Here is a 23,106-nt window from a genome sequence, read left to right on the forward strand (position 1 = left end):
TGTAGGTTAATTGGCCCCAGTGCGTGGGATGAAACTAGTATACGGGTGATCGCTGCCCGGGTGGACTTGGGGTGGGCCGAAGGGCCTGTTTCCATGCTGTATCTGTAAACTAAACTAAACTAGATCTTCGGTAAGCGTGCACAGTATTGGCAGTTGTGAAGATCTAACTCCCTCCAAATTGAGCTTACAAATCATCAGTCAGAGATAAAGGAGAGCCTGTCTGCCTTCCCCTCTCTGTTGATTGTTACCTTGTTATTTTCAGAGACCCCTAATGACACCATTTGTCTTCGCTGCGATGTCTGTCAATGGTTCAAACAGAACTCATCAATGACCCCTTCCTCCCTCCTGCCTATAGTCTTGCAGTCCTATTAACTATCAGCCGGCACGTGGATCAAAATACGCTAAACAAGGTTTACATCTTCATTAGCACTCGAGTTACTTAGGCTTGCGTGCAAACCACAGACTTCTAACAACTTCACATCAGATCTGCTGTTCCACCTTATCACTTCTTATACTGAATCACAAGACTCAAGGGCGTGGACTCCAGCGCTGCTCATGTGAATTAATCGGCCAGGTTCACTCTGTTATAAAGGGGTAGTTCTACAAGCCCAGGGCCCCCTTTCTTGCAATGGTTGTTCCCCGGTTATACCAGCCAACATCCTGGACTGCCTTTCTTTTATATCACAGGTTTAAGGTGAAAGGGAAAAGATTTAAAAGGAATCTGAGGGGTAACTATTTCACACAAAGGGTGGTGGGGGTATGGAACGAGCTGCCAGAGGAGGTAGTTGAGGCAGGGACTATCCCAATGTTTAAGAAGCAGTTAGACAGGTACATGGATAGGACAGGTTTGGAGGGACATGGACCAAATGCTGGCAGGTGGGACTAGCGTAGCTGGGACATGTTGGCCGGTGTGGACAAGTTGGGCGAAGGGCCTGTTTTCACACTGTATCACTCTATGACTATTTTTCCTTCAATTTTCTAAAGGAAGAATAAGAAACAAATTGCTGGAGTAACTCAGTGGGCCAGGTGATGCCTTAAGTTTAGTTCTGTTTAGAAATACCGCATGGAACCAGGCCTTTCAGCCCACCGAGTCCATCAATGTCTTGTATAGTTATTCCATGACATACCAACACCTGTACTCAATGCCCTGACCAATGTTCTCCCTGGAGAACATGGATGGATGACATTTCGGGCTGGGACCCTTTTTCTGTCAGAAGTTTTGTGTCAGGACACTTCAGGACTGTAATCTGAAGAAGGGTCCCAACCCAAAACGTCACCCATCCCCATCCTCCAGAGATGCTGCCTGGCCAACTGAGTTACTCCAGCACTTTGTGTCTTAATTCAAGGTGTCATTCATCCATGGACTGAATAAGCAAAACACAACAAAACACATCTTCTTACATTGGAGACACAAGAAACTGCAGGCGCTGGTTTACAGAGAGTGCTGGAGTAACTCAGCAGGTCAGGCAGCATTTCTGGCGAACATGAATAGGTAGCATTTCAGGTCAGGACCCCTTCTTCAGACACCTTTCCTTATTCAAGCGAGAGAGTCCTTAATTAAAATGTTGCTGTTTGTATTTTCCTTCTCATTGTAAAGTCCTTTTCCAGAATTGCCCTCGTTTACATCTATTTTGTCCGCACTGCTTGTCAAGGTCACATCACACAGCCATGAAGCTATCTGCAGCAAGGCACTCATCAGGCGTTGTTTACTCTCTCTCTCTCTCTCTCTCTCTCTCTCTCTCTCTCTCTCTCTCTCTCTCTCTCTCTCTCTCTCTCTCTCTCTCTCCTCTCTCTCTCTCTCTCTCTCTCTCTCTCTCTCTCCTCTCTCTCTCTCTCTCTCTCTCTCTCTCTCCCCTCTCTCCCTCCCCCGCTCCCCCCTCCCCCCCCTCCCGCCTCTCCCTCCCTCCCCCCCTCCCCCCCTCCCCTCCCCTCCTCCCCTCCCTCCCCCTCCCTCTCTCCCTCCCCCCTCCCTCTCTCTCTCTCTCTCTCTCTCTCTCTCCTCTCTCTCTCCTCTCTCCTCTCTCTCTCTCTCCTCTCTCTCCTCTTCTCTCTCTCTCTCTCTCTCTCTCTCTCTCTCTCTCTCTCTCTCTCTCTCTCTCTCTCACGCACACACACACGCTTTCTCTCTCTATCTTTTATTGAGCCCTCTTGAGTCTCTTGGGACACGTGATGCCTTAAGTTTAGTTCTGTTTAGAGATACCACATAGAACCAAGCCTTTCAGCCCACCGAGACCACGTCAAACACCAATTTCCCCCTTCACACGAGTTCTATATGATTTCAACTGTCTTAGCCACTCCCTACGCACTAGAGGCAATTTACAGAGACCAATTAACCTTCAAACCAGCACCTGGAGTACTGTGTGCAGTTTTGGTCTCCAAATTTGAGGAAGGATATTCTTGCTATGGAGGGCGTGCAGCGTAGGTTCACTAGGTTAATTCCCGGAATGGCGGGACTGTCGTATGTTGAAAGGCTGGAGCGATTGGGCTTGTAAACACTGGAATTTAGAAGGATGAGGGGGGATCTTATTGAAACATATAAGATAATTAGGGGATTGGACACATTAGAGGCAGGAAACATGTTTCCCAATGTCGGGGGGAGTCCAGAACAAGGGGCCACAGTTTAAGAAATAAGGGGAAGCCATTTAGAACGAGATGAGGAAGAACTTTTTCAGTCAGAGAGTGGTGAAGGTGTGGAATTCTCTGCCTCAGAAGGCAGTGGAGGCCAGTTCGTTGGATGCTTTCAAGAGAGAGCTGGATAGAGCTCTTAAGGATAGTGGAGTGAGGGGGTATGGGGAGAAGGCAGGAACGGGGTACTGATTGAGAGTGATCAGCCATGATCCCATTGAATGGCGGTGCTGGCTCGAAGGGCTGAATGGCCTCCTCCTGCACCTATTGTCTATTGTCTATTGTCTATTGTCTTTGGGATATGGGAGGAAACCGGAGCACACCGGAGAAAACCCAGGCAGTCACAGGGAGAACATGCAAACCTCACCCAGAGAGCACCCATGGTGAGGATCGAACCCATGACTCCGGCGCTGTGAGGCAGCAGCTCTACCAGCTGTGCCACTGTGCCGCCCTTTGTTTCCGACAGTCTCTTTAGTCCTTCCCCCACTCTTCCATCTGAGGGAAAGGTTGATCAGAGTTGATGGGCCGAATGGCCTAATTCCGCTCCTATAACTTATGAATCTATGATCTTCTGACTGCAGTCTGTGCTTGAATGGGCTTCCCTCCTTGAATGCTTCCATGTTCTTGGATTACTTGTCAAGTCCGGGTGTCCGGGTGGTGGGGATAGTTTAATGATGCTCTCATTCCCCCCCCAATCTACCTTGATGTTCTTACCAGACCGCTCTGGTCAGACAAAATGGATGATTAATCAGGAACTATCAAGATGGGGCAGCTTTGCCTGAGTTCCACGCCTGTTCCGACATTATCCATTCTGCAGTAATGATGCAGAAGGGCAGATCAAACCTTGTGCTTCAGCAAAACATCTTCATCTGCTCCTGATCACACATGGCCAGCTTGCAGCACCCCAGTGTGTCACACTCCATTGACAAGCTCCTTCCTTCTATATACACCGATGTGTCAGGAAAGATTGTGTAGGAAGGAACTGCAGGTGCTGGCTTACACCGAAGAGAGACACAAAATGCTGGAGTAACTCAGCGGGGCAGGCAGCATCTCTGGATTGAAGGAATGAATTAGTGACGTTTCGGGGTCGAGACCCTTCTTCATCTGAATGGGGTGATGTTTCGGGTCGAGACCCTTCTCCTTCGTCTGAGGAAGGGTCTTAACCCGAAACGTCACCCATTCCTTCTATCCAGAAATGCTGCCTGTCCCGCTGAGTTACTCCAGCATTTTGCGTCTACCAAGAAAGATTCATTAACTGGGAGCAAACGGCACAAGCCATCTAGGTCACCATGTTCTTCGCTGAGTTTATTTGTTGTTCCTTCCAAGAGTCACTGATTGACTTTGCCCCCGGTTTAATTTTGTTCTCAAGCAGGACTGCTGACAGATCTCCTTTAACATCACAATCATGGTGAACAGCACGTCTGCCTTCACTCACTAACCCTGCCACCGCACAACATTTCCCCTCCAGGAAGCCCTGCACTCCTCCAAACAACACAAAGATACAGACCTTGTTTTTATTTCGTAAAAGCAAAGAACTGCAGACGCCGGTCGATGCACAAAAGGACACAGAGTGCCTGGAGTAACACAGCAGGTCCTGCCGAGCTGCTGTGTCACTCCAGCCCTTTGTACCCCTGGTTCATTAACACTGGATTACTTGGCCATTTTGCAAATCTAGTGGCAGGTTTGACTGCTTCCTCCATTGCACATGGATTAGACAATAGACAATAGGTGCAGGTGGAGGCCATTCAGCCCTTCGAGCCAGCACCGCCATTCAATGCGATCATGGCTGATCACTCTCAATCAGTAACCCCCGTTCCTGCCTTCTCCCCATACCCCCTCACTCCACTATCCTTAAGAGCTCTATCCAGCCTCTCTCTTGAAAGCATCCAACGAACTGGCCTCCACTGCCTTCTGAGGCAGAGAATTCCACACCTTCACCACTCTCTGACTGAATAAGTTCTTCCTCATCTCCGTTCTAAATGGGCGTACTCTCCCGTAAATCAGTGGATATTTTAATGTAGGTACAAGGAACTGCAGATGCTGGTTTACATAAAAAGACAGAGAGTGCTGGATTAACTCAGAGGGTCAGGCAGCGCCTCTGGAGGTCATGAATGGGTGACATTTTGGATTGTGACCCTTCTGACTGATTGCAGTAGGGGGGGTAGAAAGCTGGAAGAGAGGTGGGGACAGGACAAAGCCTGCCGAGTGATAGGTGGACACAGGTGAGGGGGGAAGTGATTGCAGACGGTTGGCAAGGACTAGAGATGAAAAGAAACAAACGGCTGTGAGATTAGGTGGTAAGGAGCGAAGAGGCATTAAATATGAAGCCAGAGGGAGGGTGTGAAGAAAGGTCCCAATCTGAAACATCGCCTGCTCACGTTCTCCAGAGGTGCTACCTGACCTGCTGAGTTACTCCAGCACTTTGTGACGTTGTTTGATATTTTGATGCGTATGTTTTCAGACAGTGTTGGCAAGGCCAGGATTTAGTGTCTGAGTTTAAGAATAAGGGATAGGCCTTTTAGGACTGAGATGAGGAGGAAAACCTTTTCACCCAGAGAGCTTTGGATCTGGAATTCTCTGCCTCAGTGGGCAGTGGAGGCCAATTCACTGGATGTATTCAATAGACAATAGACAATAGACAATGGGTGCAGGAGTAGGCCATTCGGCCCTTCTAGCCAGCACCGCCATTCAATGTGATCACAGCTGATCATTCACAATCAGTACCCCCGTTCCTGCCTTCTCTCCCATACCCCCTGACTCCGCTATCATTAAGAGCTCTATCTAACTCTCTCTTGAAAGCATCCAGAGAATTGGCCTCCACTGCCTTCTGAGGCAGAGAATTCCACAGATTTACAACTCTCCTGAATGAAAAAGTTTTTCCTCATCTCAGTTCTAAATGGCCTACCCCTTATTCTTAAACTGTGACCCCTGGTTCTGGACTCCCCCAACATTGGGAACATGTGTTTCCTGCCTTAGCGCGTCCAATCCATTAATAATCTTATGTTTCAATACGAGAGAGTTTGATGTAGCTCTTAGGGCTAACGGAATCTAGGGATATGGGGAGAAAGGAGAAAACAGGGTACTGATTCTGGATGATCAGCCATGATCATATATTAATGGCGGTGTTGGCTCGAAGGGCCGAATGGCCTTCTCATGCACCTACTTTCTATGGTTCTATGCTTCTTCGGTAGTGGTGCACGTTCTTTAGCGGTTGATGGTGCTTCCATGTTGTTGGGTTGGGGGTCCCAGCATTGAGACCCAGGGACGGTGAGGGAATAATAATAATAATAATAATGCATTACATTTATATAGCGCTTTTCAAACACTCAAAGACGCTTTACAGGGATTACTAGAACATAGAGAAGAAAATAAATAGATAAATAAGTAAACGATCCATATCTAATTTTTTGTTAATAACTTTAGAAATTATTTTTAAAATCTCCAACCAGAAGTTTTGCATTTTTATACAAGTTACGAAAATATGAGTTAATTATATTAGGATTATCAGAACATACTACCAAATTTTACAGGCAAGTCAGGTACATTTTCTTGATTACAGTCTAATAACTGCGAAACAATTAATACTTAAATTTTGGAAAAAACCAATAACCCCCACAATTAAAATGTGGATTACGGAAATGACAGAGACCCTGCATTGGAAAAAATAAGATTTGCCTTAATTGACAAACCTGAGTTATTTTTAAAAATATGGTCTCCATTTATTGAATTTTTAGAAAAGTAAATGGGTTTGGCACAGGACTAAAATAAAAAATTTAAATTAAAAGTTGTAACTTGAGTTAGGGGTTGGATGTACTGTTATTGTTTCCCGGATCTACTCCCTTTAATTTTTATAGTTAGATCCTTTTTTTAAAAATATATATATTTTTTAACCCTCATATTCTCTCTCCCCAAGTTTATAGGTTTTTTTTTTGTTGTTGTTTTTCTCTACTTTCTCTCTTCAAAAATTTAAAAATTGAAGCTATGTAAGAACTCTGTAACAAATGTGTTTTTTAAAAAATTCTATTTGTACATATGCTTTTCAAATTTTTTTTTAAAAATAAAAAAATAAAAAATAAGTAAACGAACAGAAAAAGGAGACAGAAGGTGAGGTGACGGTCAGTGGTTGAAGGCAGTGCTGAACAGGTGAGACTAAGGCAGTGCTGAACAGGTGAGACTTCAGTGATGTCTTGAATGTGGTGAGTGAGGAGGAGTCTCTGACGGTTTGGGGTAGTGAGTTCCAGAGGGTGGGAGCAGCGATGGAGAAAGCCCTGTCCCCCCAGGATCTGAGTTTGGTCCGGATGGGGGGGGGACAGGAGATTGGCAGCAGCAGAGCGGAGAGTGCAGGTGGGAGTGTGCCTGTGGAGGAGGTCAGTCAGGTAGGATGGGGCCAGGTTATGGAGGGCTTTGTAGCTCATGAGGAGGATTTTGTACTGGATTCTCTGGGGATGGGGAGCCAGGGGAGCTTGTAAAGGACGGGGGTGATATGGTCACGGATCGGGGAGTGGGTGAGTAGACGGGCAGCGGAGTTTTGAATGTATTGAAGTTTACTGATGATTTTTGAGGGTGAGCCATAGAGGAGGCTGTTGCAGTAGTCCAGACGGGAGGTGATGAAGGCGTGGATGAGGGTTTCTGCAGCTGTGGAGGAGAGGGATGGATGGAGACGGGCGATGTTTTTGAGTGGAAGAAGGCTGTCTTGGTGATGTGTTTGATGTGTTTGTCGAAGGAGAGGGTTTGATCAAAGATGATTCCAAGTTTCCGGATGTGAGGGGAGGTGGATACTGGGAGACCATCAATATTGAGGATGAAGTTTTGGTGGATTTGGTGAGCGTTTGTGGACCAATGATGATGATTTCAGATTTGTTGCAGTTGAGTTTTGAGGAAATTTGATTGAAGCCAAGATTTTATTTCAGTGATGCAGTTTGTCAGTGTAGAGTGTGTGGTGGTGGAGATTGACTTGGTGGAGATGAGGAGCTTGATATCATCGGCGAAGCAGTGGAAGTTGAGAATGGTGACACATCTACGACCCAGAGGTGAGCGAAGCTGGCAATAGACAATAGACAATAGGTGCAGGAGTAGGCCATTCGGCCCTTCGAGCCAGCACCGCCATCCCATTGCACCAGCACCCCTTTCCTTCGCGGTGGAGTTTACGGGAAGTTTTACACTCAGAGCCCTCTTTCACTTGCACACCTGGTGGATTTCTCAACAGTGCAGAGTCCTTTCCAAACTTACACCATGCCCAAGGTGTTCAGTGATTCATCTCGAAACTGCCACACAGTCTCTCGTCTCATCTCTATGCATGTATACTTTCCTCTGGGACTGGGATGGGACACATACTGTCTAAGCTGTCTTAACCACGTCTCGCTCTGCAAGCTGTGCTGAAGCCAGTCAGATTTTTATCAACTTCAATGCCTTAATACCTGGAGACTTCAGCGGAATGTACAATTTCTTCCCGTCTGCGTTTCATTTACAGCAGGAAAGATTCATTCTTGCTGTTTTCAATGCATTCAAGAGAGAGCTGGATAGAGCTCTTAAGGATAGCGGAGCCAGGGGGTATGGGGAGAAGGCAGGAACGGGGTACTGATTGAGAATGATCAGCCATGATCACATTGAATGGCGGTACTGGCTCGAAGGGCCGAATGACCTCCTCCTGCACCTATTGTCTATTGTTTTCTCAAATTCGCAATTCAGTCGAATGATTGGAAGAGCAGAGGCATCGACTGAGGCACTGTGCTGCCCACTATTAGCCTCACCACAGAGGACTGAATCGGTCAACCCGTCCCAGTAAAGCGCCCTGAGAGAAGGAATGGGTGACATCTCGGGTCGAGACCCTTCTTCAGATGCTGAAGAAGGGTCTCTACCCGAAACATCACCCATTCCTTCTCTCCCGCCCAATTACTCCAGCTTTTTGTGTCTATCTTCGGTTTAAACCAGCATCTGCAGTTCCATCCCTCACACTCAGTAAAGCACTCTCTGTTCATCAGGTCCAGGCCCACGAACCTCCCAAGACTCACAGTATTTCTAGTCAGCCTCCCTTGTTGCCATTTATCACAGCAGCTCTCAGACCCGGGTGGTCTTTGATGGTTGCTGCTCGTACCTGCCGAGTTGTTCATTTTGTCTTGTCATCAACCACTGGATAACTCCGTTCACACCTTTTAATGGTGAGAGTCTGCAGAGTTCTGACTGTCTGACTCGGAGTCTGGTCTGGGGAGGATTTGGTTCGTGGAGCTGCCTGGTTAACGCAAGTGAACAGGGAACTCCATGCCACCTCACCCATGGAGAGATGGCGTGGTGAGTTCCCTGTTCACCTGCGTTAACCAGGCAGGTGGTGTGGAATGGTGTGGAATGTAAACTGCACATTCCACACCAGGTCTTCCCTACCGACTTTATTGTGGTCAGTCCTGGGCACCGTGTTAGAGGAAAGATGTAGTCAAGCTGGAAATGACGCAGAGAAGATTCACGGGGATGTTGCCAGGACTCGAGGGTCTGCACTAAAGGGGAACGTTGAGTGGACTGAGACTCTATTTCTTGGAGCGCAGGAGGATGAGGGTGATCTTATAGAGGTGTATAAAATCATGAGAGGAATAGATCGGGTAGATGCACAGAGTCTGTTGCCCAGGGTGGGGGAATCGAGGACCAGAGGACATAGGTTCGAGGTGAAGGGGAAAAGATTTAATAGGAATGTGACGGGTATCTTTTTCACACAGAGGGTGGTGGGTGTATGGAAGAAGCTGCCAGAGGAGGTAGTTGAGGCTGGGACTATCCCAACGTTTAAGAAACAGTTGGACAGGTACATGGAGAGGACAGGTTTGGAGGGACATGGACCAAACGCGGGCAGGTGGGCTAGTGTAGCTGGGACATGTTGGCCGGTGTGGGCACGTTGGGCAGCAGGGCCTGTTTGAACGCTGTATCACTCTATGACTGTGACCCTGCACTCAGGTCTGGTGTAATGTAGAGTGGAGCTGTGTGTGGCAATGAATGGTAATGTCTCGTCATCCTGTACCTACAGTCAACTGTGACAAATAACGTTTGATTGTAAAATAAAATAAGTATGTCAATTACAAGACCATCTTATGAATTAAACACATTTCTGCTCGTTGAATTCCTGATGAAAGCCTTGTCACAGACGGCTGTGGAGGCCAAGTCAGTGGATATTTTGAATGCAGATAGATACATTCGTGATTCGTACGGGTGTCAGGGGTTATGGGGAGAAGGCAGGAGAATGGGGTTAGGAGGGAGAGATAGATCAGCCATGATTGAATGGCGGAGTAGACTTGATGGGCCGAATGGCCTAATTCTGCTCCTATTCCTTATGATCTTATGGCCTCATGTTCTCCCTGTTTGAGGATTACAAATGAGGTAATTTTGTGGGAAAATGATATAGTGGACTGGACAAAACTGCATCTCTGTAATTGTACAGAAAACTCTCAGGTGACTGTCAACCATAGGAAGTTATGATGCTGATTGCTGACTCTCTCTCTCTCTCTCTCTCTCTCTCTCTCTCTCTCTCTCTCCTCTCTCTCTCTCTCTCTCTCTCTCTCTCTCTCTCTCTCTCTCCCCCCCCTCCTCTCTCTCTCTCCTCCCCCCCCCCCTCTCTCTCTCTCTCTCCCCCCCTCTCTCTCTCTCTCCCCTCTCTCTCTCTCTCTCTCCCCCTCTCTCTCTCTCTCTCCTCCCCCCTCTCTCTCTCTCTCCCCCCCTCTCTCTCTCTCTCTCTCTCTCTCTCTCTCTCCCCCCTCTCTCTCTCTCTCTCTCTCTCTCTCTCTCTCTCCCCCCCTCTCTTTCTCTCTCTCCCCCCCTCTCTCCCCCTCTCTCTCTCCCCCTCTCTCCCCCTCTCTCTCTCCCCCTCTCTCTCTCCCCCTCTCTCCCTCTCTCTCTCCCCCCTCTCTCTCTCCCTCTCTCTCTCCCCCCCCCCTCTCTCTCCCCCTCTCTCTCTCCCCCTCTCTCTCTCCCCCTCTCTCTCTCCCCCTCTCTCTCTCCCTCCCCTCTCTCTCTCTCCCCCTCCCTTCCTCTATCTCACCCTCTCCTGAAATATCCCAATGCAGCAGAACATCTCGGAATAGAGTTTATGGGTATGGACATTGATTTTTCCTTCTCCTCTCTCGGCGTGCATGTCAGCCTGCCTCTATGTCAGCTGCTATCTTTGTACCGTGATGTGTTTTATCTGTGTTATGATCCGAGTCCCTGCTTGTATGTGTCTGCTCGCTGTGTCTCTGTTTCCGCCTGATCTCTGCCCTCGCTTGGTCTGGCTTGTGTTGTCGCCAGTGTGTGCCTCACTTCGTGTCTGCTCCCTGTCCGTGTCCAGTCCGTGTCCGGTCCATGTCCGGTCCGTGTCCGGTCCGTGCCCAGAAGCCATGCCCAGCCCAACATTGTGGATGCAGCCCAGACCATCTCACACACCAACCTCACTTCCACTGAAGGTCCGGTCAGAAATGAGGTGTGAGATTATGGCCTGGTGCTCATCTGTGGGGTCATGGTCCAAGGAAGAAGGGCCTCGACCCAAAAACGCCACCCATTCCTTCTATCCACAGATGCTGCCTGTCCCACTGAGTTACTCCATCATTTTGTGTCCATCTCCCTTCCATTGACTCCATTTATACTTCACGCTGCCTCGGCAAGGCCAGCAGCATAATCAAGGACACCCTTACCACCCTCCTCTCCCCTCTCCCATCAGGAAAATACATAGAAGTGTGAAAATGCACAGCTCCAGATTCAGGGACAGTTTCTTCCCAGCTGTTATCAGGCACCTGAACCACTTTACCACAACCAGAGAGCAGGCCTGAACTACTGTCTACCTTATTGGAGACCCTCAGACTATCTTTGATCGGACTTTATTAGCTTTATCTTGCACTGAACGTTATTCACGTTATTCCCTTTATCTGGTATCTGTACACTGTGGACAGCTCAATTGTAATCATGTATTGTCTTTCTGCTGACTGGTTAGCATGCAAAAGTTCCAAAGTACACATCATAAACTAAACTAATTTAAACTCTTGTCTTCCTGCTGACTGGTGAGCATGCAACAAAAGCTTTTCACTCTACCTCGGTACACGTGACAAGAAACTAAACTAATCTAAGCTGAGCATTAGTCAGAAGAAGGGTCTCGACCCGAAACGTCACCCATTCCTTCTCTCCAGAGATGCTGCCTGTCCCGCTGAGTTACTCCAGCATTTTGTGTCTATCTTCATCTTAAACTAAACATTAGTTCCATGTGGCCAACACCCCACCCCAGCTGCCTGGTTACTAGTCACAAACCCTACTTCTATCAGTCGGTGAGGGTTCCCTCTTTCTGCACAACATAGTCCATATCATATCATATCATATATATACAGCCGGAAACAGGCCTTTTCGGCCCTCCAAGTCTGTGCCGCCCAGTGTTCCCCGCACATTAACACTATCCTACACACACTAGGGACAATTTTTACATTTACCCAGCCAATTAACCTACATACCTGTACGTCTTTGGAGTGTGGGAGGAAACCGAAGATCTCGGGGAAAACCCACGCAGGTCACGGGGAGAACTCCTTACAGTGCAGCACCCGTAGTCAGGATCGAACCTGAGTCTCCGGCGCTGCATTCGCTGTAAAGCAGCAACTCTACCGCTGATCACTGTTGGGTTGTTTCAGAAATGGCGGCAAAAATGAAAACAACGAGCTGGAGGAACTCAGTGGGCCAGGCAGCATCTGCGGAGGAAAAGGACTGATGATGTTTTGGGTGGAGACCCTTCCTCAGAAATGGCGGCAATGTGGACCAAAGACTGAGCTGCCACGGTCCCATGTAAACTCGGGTTGCCAACTGTCCCGTATTAGCCGAGACATCCCGTATTTTGGGCTAAATTTGGTTTGTCCCGTATGGGACCGCCCTTGTCCTGTATTCGGCCCGCGGGCCGCTGTAGGCCCGGACGCTGTAGGCCCGCAGACTGCTGTAGACCTGGACAGTGCAGGCCCGCAGGCTGCTGTAGGCCCGGACGCTGTAGGCCCGCAGGCTGCTGTAGGCCCAGACGCTGTAGGCCCGCAGGCTGCTGTAGGCCCGGACGCTGTAGGCCCGCAGGCTGCTGTAGGCCCGCAGGCTGCTGTAGGCCCGGACGCTGTAGGCCCGGATGCTGTAGGCCTGGACAGTGTAGGCTAACGGAGTGTGTTCGGGGAGCGGGGTCGAGTGTGTTCGCCTCACGGAGGTTGCACAGCGGCCCGGGTAGCCACCATTGGTGGAGCGGGAGCACGTGGCCGCTGGCTGGGTGAGGTCATGTGGGGCGCGGGGCGGTGACGTCACCTTGTCCCGTATTTGGGAGTGAGATAGTTGGCACCCCTAATGTACACACTCACACCTCACCAGTGGCACAGCATGTGAGTCAGTCTGTCACAGTCATGGAATCAATCATGGAAACACATCGGCCCAACTTGCCCCTGCCAACCAATATGCCCCTTCTGCCTTAGTCCCACCTGCCTGTGTTTGGCCCTAATCCTTCTAAACCTGCCCAATCTATGTACCTGCCCAAATGTTTTTTAAACGCTTACAGTACCTGCCTCAACTACCTCCTCCGGTAGCTCGTTCCATAAATCTACCACCCTTTGTGTAAAAAAGTTGCCCTTGGGTCCCCCTATTAAATCTTTCCCCTCTCACCTTAAACCCATGTCCTCTGGTTCTTGAATTCCCTGCTCAGAATAAAAGACTGTGCATTCCCCCTGTCTAATCCCCTCATGATCTTATCCACCTCTGTAAGATCATCCCTCATTCCTCCAGTGCTCCAAGGAATAAAGTCCTAGCCCGCTCAACCTCTCCCTCGAGCTCAGGCCCTCAAGTCCTGGCAATATCCTGGTAAATCTTCTCTGCTCCCTTTAAGTTGGAACATCATACAATCCAGAATCAGGCCCTTCGGCCCACTGATCCCGTGCCAACCATCCACTTACACCAGCCGTTTTGTTCTACGCACATTTGCATCAGCTCTCCCCTGATGCACTGGGAGGGGGGGGGCAATTTTCAGAGGCCAATTAACCTCCTTGTCCACACGTCTTCTTGATGTTGGAAGGCACCGGAGCGTAAAAAGGCAACGAGTCGGGTTCTGGGTCAAACATGCAAACTCCACACAGAGAGCATTCGCTGTCAGGACTGAGGCTGAGTCGCTGGAGCTTGAGGGCAGTATCTCTATTAGTTGCACCACTGTGTCGTCCAACACTGTGCCTCTCACACTAATGGACTCTGAAAATGCCACTCACAAACACACAACTGTGTCCTAGCTTGATCGCCATGACCTCATCGCTCTTTGAACCTGTCCACTATCCCCCAACGTGCCCAGTTCCCCATCGAAACCATGAACTCTGACTGTTAGCCCGTCATGTATATCATGATCCCTTTCCTCACAAATATTTAACTCATCACGGTGCCCATTACGGCTTGTTTGTACTTTTTGGCAACAAGTTGACAGCAAAGCAAATCCCACCTGCCCTCTGCCGCACTCACGTTTATTTCCTTCGCAACCTTGGCCAACTTTCCTTCCCTCCCGACCCTCCCACACATCGCCTCGACTGCCCGTGAACACATGGCAGCCTCGCTCGGAAGTGGCAACTCACTCCAGATTAGTTTATTGTCACGTTTATTGTGAAAAGCTTTTTTTTGTTGCGTGCTATACCAGTCAACGGAAAGACGACACACGGTCACAATCAAAGACAATAGAGCAGAGCGAGATAGACCACTCGACCCTAAAACCCGTAGTGTGTCACGGTGCCATTTTAGCAGGCCGAAACTTGCAGAAACGTTTAAAAAGAAAAATAACAAAAATCTGGGAATTGATAGATGAGATATATTCTGCATTTTTATGGTATCATCACACAAAGCATTGATTACACTGCGGGAGGCATAGCGAACGGCGGGTTTTGCTTACTAAAATGGCGGACGTTACACTCCTTTGCTTACTACACTTCACACCTCCAGCACTGCCCCACACACTGACTCCCACGTTTGAACCCATACTAACATGGTACTATTGTAACATTGTACTCACATCATACTAACATTGACTCCTCAAATTGACCCCAACACACTAATTACTCCTAACACATGTACACACACGCACGCACGCACATACACACACGCTCACTTCAGTATAGGCGTTTTCGATGGAGTGGTTCATCTTGCTCCTCTGGTATCTTTGGCAACAATTGAGCCCTGGTGCCAGGGGTCTGATGGTTTGATGGGGTCACCAGTGAGGCTTTGGACACTGCCTTGCTTTGGACAGCTGGATCTCCACCAGCTCTCGGTCCTGCATGTACTGGGAAGTACATGCCTGAACATACTGGCCAGAGCATGCATCACCCTGACCACCACAGAGTCTTGCCACATGCTGCACCTTGGCGGCACACACGGAATATCTGTTGCTCTGTCCTAGTAGATAATACCTTCAGTTGATTAGTGTATCGCTTGGAACAAGCAAATGGCCGCAGACTCGACACCATCAAACATTCAACTGGCATCTCCACCAAATCAGAACGGACTCCTCACCTCCAGCACTGCCCCACACACTGACTCCCACGTTTGAACCCATACCAACATGGTACTAATTGTAACATTGTACTCACATCATACTAACATTGACTCCTCAAATTGACCCCAACACACTAATTACTCCTGACACATATACACACATGCACGCACATACACACACGCACACACTCACACTCTCCCACACACACACACATTTAAACTCCCATACTCATACTCACACACTTACACATACATACACTCACACTTACACTTGCACACTTTTGCGCACACACCACACCCACACACACCCTCTCTCTCTCTGTCACACACACACACACACACACTCACTCACACATACATACACTCACACTTGCACACTTACGCACACACTCACACATACACACACACACATACACTCTCACTCACACACTCATACTCGCACTGACATACGTGCACACACATACATACACACACTTACACACACACACACACACACACACATACACACACATACATACACACACACACATACATACACACACACATACATACACACACTTACACACACACACACACATACATACACTCACACTTACACACTTACACACACACACACATACACACACACATACATACACACACACATACATACACACACATACACACACACACACATACACACACACACACACACATACATACACACACTTACACACACACACACATACTCACACACTTACACACACTCACACTGACACACATGCACACACATACATACATACACTTACACACTTACACACACACACACTCACACACCCATACTCACACGCATACGCACACACACACTCTCACTCACACACTGACACGCACACGCACATACACTGACACACACACGCACACACTTTCTCTTTCTCTCATCCTCTCTCTCACTGTCTCAGTGAATCAAACATGTAACTGCGGCTTATAATTGCTGTCAAGATCCTGCACTGTCGAATAACACAAAGAAAACTATTCAGCTCATTGTTTGCTTTGGCCCTTCCAAAGTGCAGTTCAATTAGTCCCACTTTTGCTCAACATCTCTGCTATTTATTTCTCCCAGTATGTATCCATCCCTTTTAGAGGCATCTATTAAATGTTTCCGAGGCCAATCACGTAATGTATGCCCGAGGCCAATCACGTAATGTATGTCCGAGGCCAGTCACTTGCTGCCTTGAATAATTTAATGCCCTGTTGTCTTTGTTTTTTCCCATTAATCACCTTTAACTTTTGCATAACAACCCTTCATCCACTGGAAGCATTGTTTTTATGTGCGGTATCTCAACTTTTCCTGATTTTGAATACCTCAATCACGTCTCTGTTCGAACAATCCCTGCCTCCCCAATCTCCACAAACCCGGCGCCTTATCTTTGAGACTTTTCTCGTCAGTGCTCGATTTGCCTTTTCTTGTCAGTGCTCGATTTGCCTTTTCTTATGCCTTCGTGACCCTGAAGTCAGATGCCCAGAAATGGCCAACAGAGTCCAGCTGGTGGCAAGCCAGTTTCCGAACTCAAGTACAGAACTACGTCCTGGGGGCGGAGTTGGATCCATGGGAGGTGGTCTTGGAGGGGAGGATGCTCCTCTAACTGCGGAGCATCTTGGACAACACAGCCCACCCCCTCCATGACACACTGGTCAACCTGAGGAGTACCTTCAGCAACAGACTGGTTCCCCCAAGATGTGGTACAGAACGCCACAGGAGATCCTTCTTCCCTGTGGCTATCAAACCGTACAACTCCTCCCCCTTCTGTCGTGGGATAGACTGACTCAACCTTCCCCCCTCCCCCAAAAAATCTTTTCACATCCCCAATCCATTCCATTCGTCACTTTAATTTCATGTTTCATGTATCTTGTGTTTTATGACTGTTAGCAGACTCATTTCCCTCCTGGGATAAATAAAGTTCTATTGTATCGTATCGTAAATACACCGATCAGCCAAAATATTATGACCACTGGCACCTGTCAAGGGGTGGGATATATTAGGCAGCAAGTGAACAGTCAGTTCTTGAAGTTGATGTGTTGGATGCAGGAGAAATGGGCAGGAGTAAAGACCCGGGCGACTTTGACAAGGGCCAAATTGTCATGGCCAGACGACTGGGTCAGAGCATCTCTGAAACGGCAAGGCTTGTGGGGTGCTCCCGGTCAGCAGTGGTGAGTACCTACCGACAGTGGTCCGAGGAGGGACAAACCGCAAACCGGCGACAGACAGGGTGTTGGGCGCCCAAGGCTCATCGATGCGTGAGGGCAACGAAGGCTATCCCGTCTGGTCCGAACCCACAGAAGGTCGACTGTGGCACAAGTCACAGAAAATTTTAATGGTGGTCACGGGAGGAATGTGTCACAATACACAGTGCATCGCACCCTGCTGCGTATGGGGCTGCACACGGAGGACCAACAGCATATTGGGCAGGTGGTCATAATGTTTTGGCTGATCGGTGTCCATGCTTGCTATCACTTCCCGGGATCTTGTACTTTATGTCTCGATTTATAACACCACGAGGTCCCAGTCACTTTATTCACTGACCCGGCACCTTCAAAGGTTTGAGCACACACTCACAGGTCTCAGTTTCTGCACTCCGTGTAGATTTATACTGTTCCATCTTGTGGTATCTCTCCTCCCATCACATACCAATCCACACATCACCACATTCAATTTCACAATCCATTCAAGCAGCACTCCCTGATCAGATCACTTTCACAGAGTCCTTACAGCACAGAAACAGGCCCTTCGGCCCACCGAGTCCATTCCAGCCATCACGTACCTATCCACACTAATCCATAGTGCACTCGGTCCATAGGTCTACTGTTCCTCACTGTTCCTAACCACTTCTAAGATTTGGTTCATCTGCAGATTTTGCAAAGCTTATTCCGCACACCCAGATCTAAAAGATGAATATGTGTACCAAGAAAATCAATGGTCCTGGTGCCAATCCTGAGAAGTTGGCTTTGCACATGTCTCCAGTCTGAGAAACAAATGACCATAATGACTCCTTGCTTCCTTGTCCAAGGCCAATGGTATATTCATGCTCCTTTAGCTTTAGGGGTTGAGCTTTGCTAACAAGTGTTTTGTGAGGCACTTTCTCAGACCTTCTGGAACTTTAAGTACATGGACCTTGGATATGAAAGCTTTCAAGGGATATGGGCCAAACGCGGGCAGGTGGGACTTGTGTAGATGGGACATCTTACTTGGCATGGGCGCTGGGCCGAAGGGCCTGTTCCCTTGCAGTCTGACTCCATGACGCTATGACTCAACACCACAGATCGGGCCTCTGTTATGTTTCTCTGTGACCAGTCCAACAAAGGGTCTCGACCCGAAACGTCGCCCATTCTTTCTCTCCTGAGATGCTGCCTGACCTACTGAGTTACTCCAGCATTTTGTGAATAAAGTCCAACAAAGACAGTCGGGATTTGCCCATCGCCTATCTCCGCCTCCTCTCTTTCCCTGTGTGTTGCTTGCCCAGTGGCAATTAATCTTTACCCCGTTTAATGTTGTTGGAAGCTTCCTCTCACCGATTTAAACTGGCCTGGATTTATCCTCCTTTTGAACAAGCCTGTTGCACTTGCAATCCTTCAAGTGAAAGGAAATGTAAAATAACATTTTGTGCCTCAGCTATTTCTCTGCTTCCTCTGATAGATGAGTATTTTAGTTCTATTCAGCTAACAAGTATCTGATAAGTCTTTTATTGATAGTGCTCTTGCATATTCAAATTCCCTTTTATGCAAACTGCTAATTTATTTCAACACTGACTCTTTGCTTCTCTAAGATCTTTTCTCGTTTCTACCATGTGATACTCTCATTGACCCCCATTTGTTTTCCTTTTATCACTGAGCTGCCAGAACTTTTAGTCATCCAGATATCTCTGAATCATGGAGACATCCAGCACAGAAATAGGCCCTTTGGCCCATTGCATCGGCACCACCTGTCAAGCATCCATTTACCTGAATCCCACTTTACCCTCCCCAGAAAACGATCACCCCCCCCCCACACACTGATTCTCCCACTCACTTTCATACCAGGCACCGTTCCCATTGGCCAAGTAACCAACTAACCCAATCGTTATTGGAATGTAGGAAACCCACGTGGTCACAGGGAGAACATGAAAATCCCACACAGACATTATCGGTGGCTGGGATCGAACCAAAGATACTTGAGGAACAAGATGAACCACTCCGTTGAAATCGCCTATACTGAAGTGTAGTACGCAAAGGAGCGTAACGTCCGCCATTTTAGTAGGCAAAACCCACCGTTCGCTGTGCCTCTCGCAGTGTAATCAGTGTTTTAGGGGAACGGTAGGTGTGATGACACCATTGAAATGCAGAATATATCTCATCTGTCAATTCACAGGTTTTTGTTATTTTTCTTTTAAAATGTTTCTGCAAGTTTCTGCCCACTAAAATGGCGCCGTGACATACTACTGTTTTTAGGGTCGAGTGGTCTATCTTGCTCCTCTAGTATCTTTGGATCGAACCTGGGTCACTGGGGTTGTCAGGTAGCATTCCTATCAGTCGCACCATTGTGATGCCAATTAGGGCTGCTTCTCCCACATTTACCTGTCCATGACTGCACGCAATCCAGTTCTTCTTTGGACCTTTTCCCCTTTGTTCACAGCCAGTCTTTAACCCTAATTTCCGAGATCAATTCCTTATCGCCATTAGGAATTCCATTCTCAGTTATTCCACATCTTCATCCAGGAAAAAAATCACTTTCAATAATACAGTCAACCAACCCCCACCCGTGTCATTGTCCCCCGTGCTGACCAAGACCAGATCTACAAATTGCCTCCTCTAGCAACACATCCACCAATCTGGACAATGGCATGAACAGGCCCTTCGTCCCATCAACTCTGTACTAACCATCAAGCATCCCTTTGCCTGACCTGCTGAGTTACTCCAGCATTTTGTGAATAAATACCTTCGATTTGTACCAGCATCTGCAGTTATTTTCTTATACTACCCTTTACATTGATCCCATGTTATTCTCCCCACAATCCTATTCCATGTTCATGCAGGTTAGGGCTCCTTCTACACGGCACCATTGAAGATCCCCAGCATGGGTACAGCACATGTTAAATGTTGATTGAAGCTTCCTCTGCACTGCTCCATTCAACTCTCTGAGAAGCGGTGCTCTCTCATCCATCCTGGGCTTGATTACACGGCTCACCCCTCGGTCCTCCAGGACATTGATTCACCTCCCGTCCTGGCTTTGGAATCCTCCCAAATCCCAGATCCTCACTTTGAACCCTCAGGGCAACACTCCAGCAAAATTAATTTAGCTTTTCATTTTCATGAATTCCATTTGTAGATGTGTGCATTCTAAATCAAAGGCCTGGCGTGGGTGTGATTTGGGTTTGAACTGGTCGAATCCATTCACTGAATCCATCAGCCGCCATGTGAACCCCATGCATTCCCAGCACCCCGTCAATGGGAACAGGGGGTTGCATGTGGTGCGATTCAGCCGAGTGAAGCAAAACTCTGCAATAAGCACACGATGAAAGTGCAGGTCGAAGAGATCATCCTATCCATCAAAATACACACATACGCACACATGCTCACACACACTCCCATCCATGCACATACACACACGCACTCACCCACACGCACATACATACACACACACACACATGCTCACAAACACACGCACATCCACACACAAACACACACACATGCACATATACAAACACACACTTACTCAGCCTGCACACACACAAAAAAACACATGCACACATGTGTGTGCACGCATACGCGTACACACATATGTGCACACACAAATGTGCACACATGCACACACACATTCACATACACACATGCACGCAAGCACACATTACACACACACACACACACACACACACACATGCTCACAAACACACGCACATCCACACACAAACACACACACATGCACATATACAAACACACACTTACTCAGCCAGCACACACACAAAAATACACATGCACACATGTGCATGCACACATAAGCATACACACATATGCGCACACACAAACGTGCACACATGCACACACACATGCACATACACACATCCATGCAAGCACACATTACACACACACACAAACACATGCACACATACAATACAATGTATCTTTATTGTTATTGTACAGAGGTACAACATACGCGCGCGCACACACATGCACACGGAAGCACCTGCAAATACAGACACACATACGATATGTGTAGAGGCACTTGCACATACGTGCACACATCAATGCATGAAACACACCACTACATGCATGAAACACGCCACTACATGCATGAAACACACCACTACATATACACACACATGAAAAGTACACACACAAGTATACCTCCATGTATAACATACATACATACATACATGCACACACACACACACACACACAATTAGCATGAACACACATGAATATGTACACAGATAAATGCACACACATAAAATTGCACAAACACGCAGACACATGTGCACACACACACACACACACACATGAAAACAGACCACATATATACAAAAGTGTGACCACACAAATCACCCATCGTAATGAGAATGCTTCTGAAAGTAAGTGTTCATATCGATGTGCCTGGTCACGAGGGCACTCCCAGGCTGGTGTGACAAATGGTGATTTTCTCTGCCTGTGTTTCTGTCCACAGAGAGCGAGGATCTGTACCAGCGACAGATCATGTCAATAACCTGCATCACAATCGGGCTGACAGTGGTCGGGATGCTTTGCGTGGTTCTTTACTTCAAAACAAAGTAAGTCCATTCCTGCTGGATCTGTGGCACTTAAACCTTGTCTGAAAGTCCCCAGGCTTCCCGTGAGCTCTGCCAGTTTCCATCCACTGTGTCCAGTTTACCTGGATAAGTCCGCTCCCGTGATAATGCGTTTGCTGTCTGTTTGCTCAGCAGGGGAGCCCTCTCACGGCCTTGGTCCTAGGTTGTGAGTTCACTCCTGCGCTGCGTCACTGAGATTAGAACCTGGGCCAGTGTAACACTGAGGGACTATCGATGTGTGAGGTGGGGATCGCAAGATAACACCACAAGGTCGAGCTATAGAGGGAGCCCTCTCCTGTCAGAGGGTTGGTCCTGAAGGGAGACCGAGCTACTAAAGAGCCAGACCTAGCCCACAAAGCCCTGACGCTCACTCGGGGAGTGGGTCCTAGATACACTGACCGTCACAGGGGAAGGAGTCCCCTAGTGGTGCTGTGATCTCCACAGGCAATGACTCTCACTGGGGTACACGTTCCCTGGACATTGGCTGTCCATTGACTGTGGGCTGCCTTCTGACTACTCACCCCAACATGAATCCCACCCATACACACAGCCTCCCTGATGTACAGCCTCACACTGATCAATACACATCGAATGGCACGGCGAAGAAACAGGCCCTTTGGCCCTCAGTGTCTGTGCCAAGATAATCCAATCTCACCTGCCTTCACATAATCCAGATCACTCCATTCCCTGCAGATCAAAAGCCTCTCAAACTCCACCATCATATCTGCCTTCACCACCACCCCTGACAGCGTGTTCCAGACACCCACTGCTTTCTGTGTAGAAAACTTGCTCCACTACCTCCTTTAATCTGTTCACTGCCAATTTTTTTTTTTCACTCTTGGCCATGACCTTATGTTGAGGCTGGGACTATCCCAACGCTGAAGAAACAGTGAGACAGGTACATGGATAGGGCAAGTTTGGAGGGATATGGACCAAACGCAGGCAGGTGGGACTAGTGTAGCTGGGACATGTTGGCCGGTGTGGGCAAGTTGGGCTGAAGGGCCTGTTTCCACACTGTATGACTCTTTGACTATATGACCTGAATATACTAGGTGGTGGCATTGAACGGGTTAAACTCTGCCCCTCTCATCTGAAAGCTATGCCCTGTATCCTTTTTTTTACAATACAATATATCTTTATTGTCATTGTACAGGGGTACAACGAGATTGAGATTGACATTTCCATGCTGGTTCTGACTGTCTATCCTATCTGCACCCCA

The 23,106-nt window shown here is 48.0% G+C and overlaps 1 protein-coding gene across 1 annotated transcript in view; it reads left to right on the forward strand.

Annotated features, from left to right (window-relative positions):
- LOC144609888 (pro-neuregulin-3, membrane-bound isoform-like) overlaps positions 1–23,106 on the forward strand; it is a 437,458-nt gene that overhangs the window by 392,365 nt on the left and 21,987 nt on the right. Inside the window, exons 4-5 of the mRNA XM_078428270.1 lie at positions 10,665–10,691; positions 21,767–21,869. Coding sequence (XP_078284396.1) covers positions 10,665–10,691; positions 21,767–21,869 — 130 coding nt within the window. The remainder of the gene's footprint in view (positions 1–10,664; positions 10,692–21,766; positions 21,870–23,106) is intronic.

Source organism: Rhinoraja longicauda, chromosome 35 (assembly GCF_053455715.1).
Source record: "Rhinoraja longicauda isolate Sanriku21f chromosome 35, sRhiLon1.1, whole genome shotgun sequence".
In the NCBI taxonomy this organism is placed as follows: Eukaryota; Metazoa; Chordata; class Chondrichthyes; order Rajiformes; family Arhynchobatidae; genus Rhinoraja; species Rhinoraja longicauda.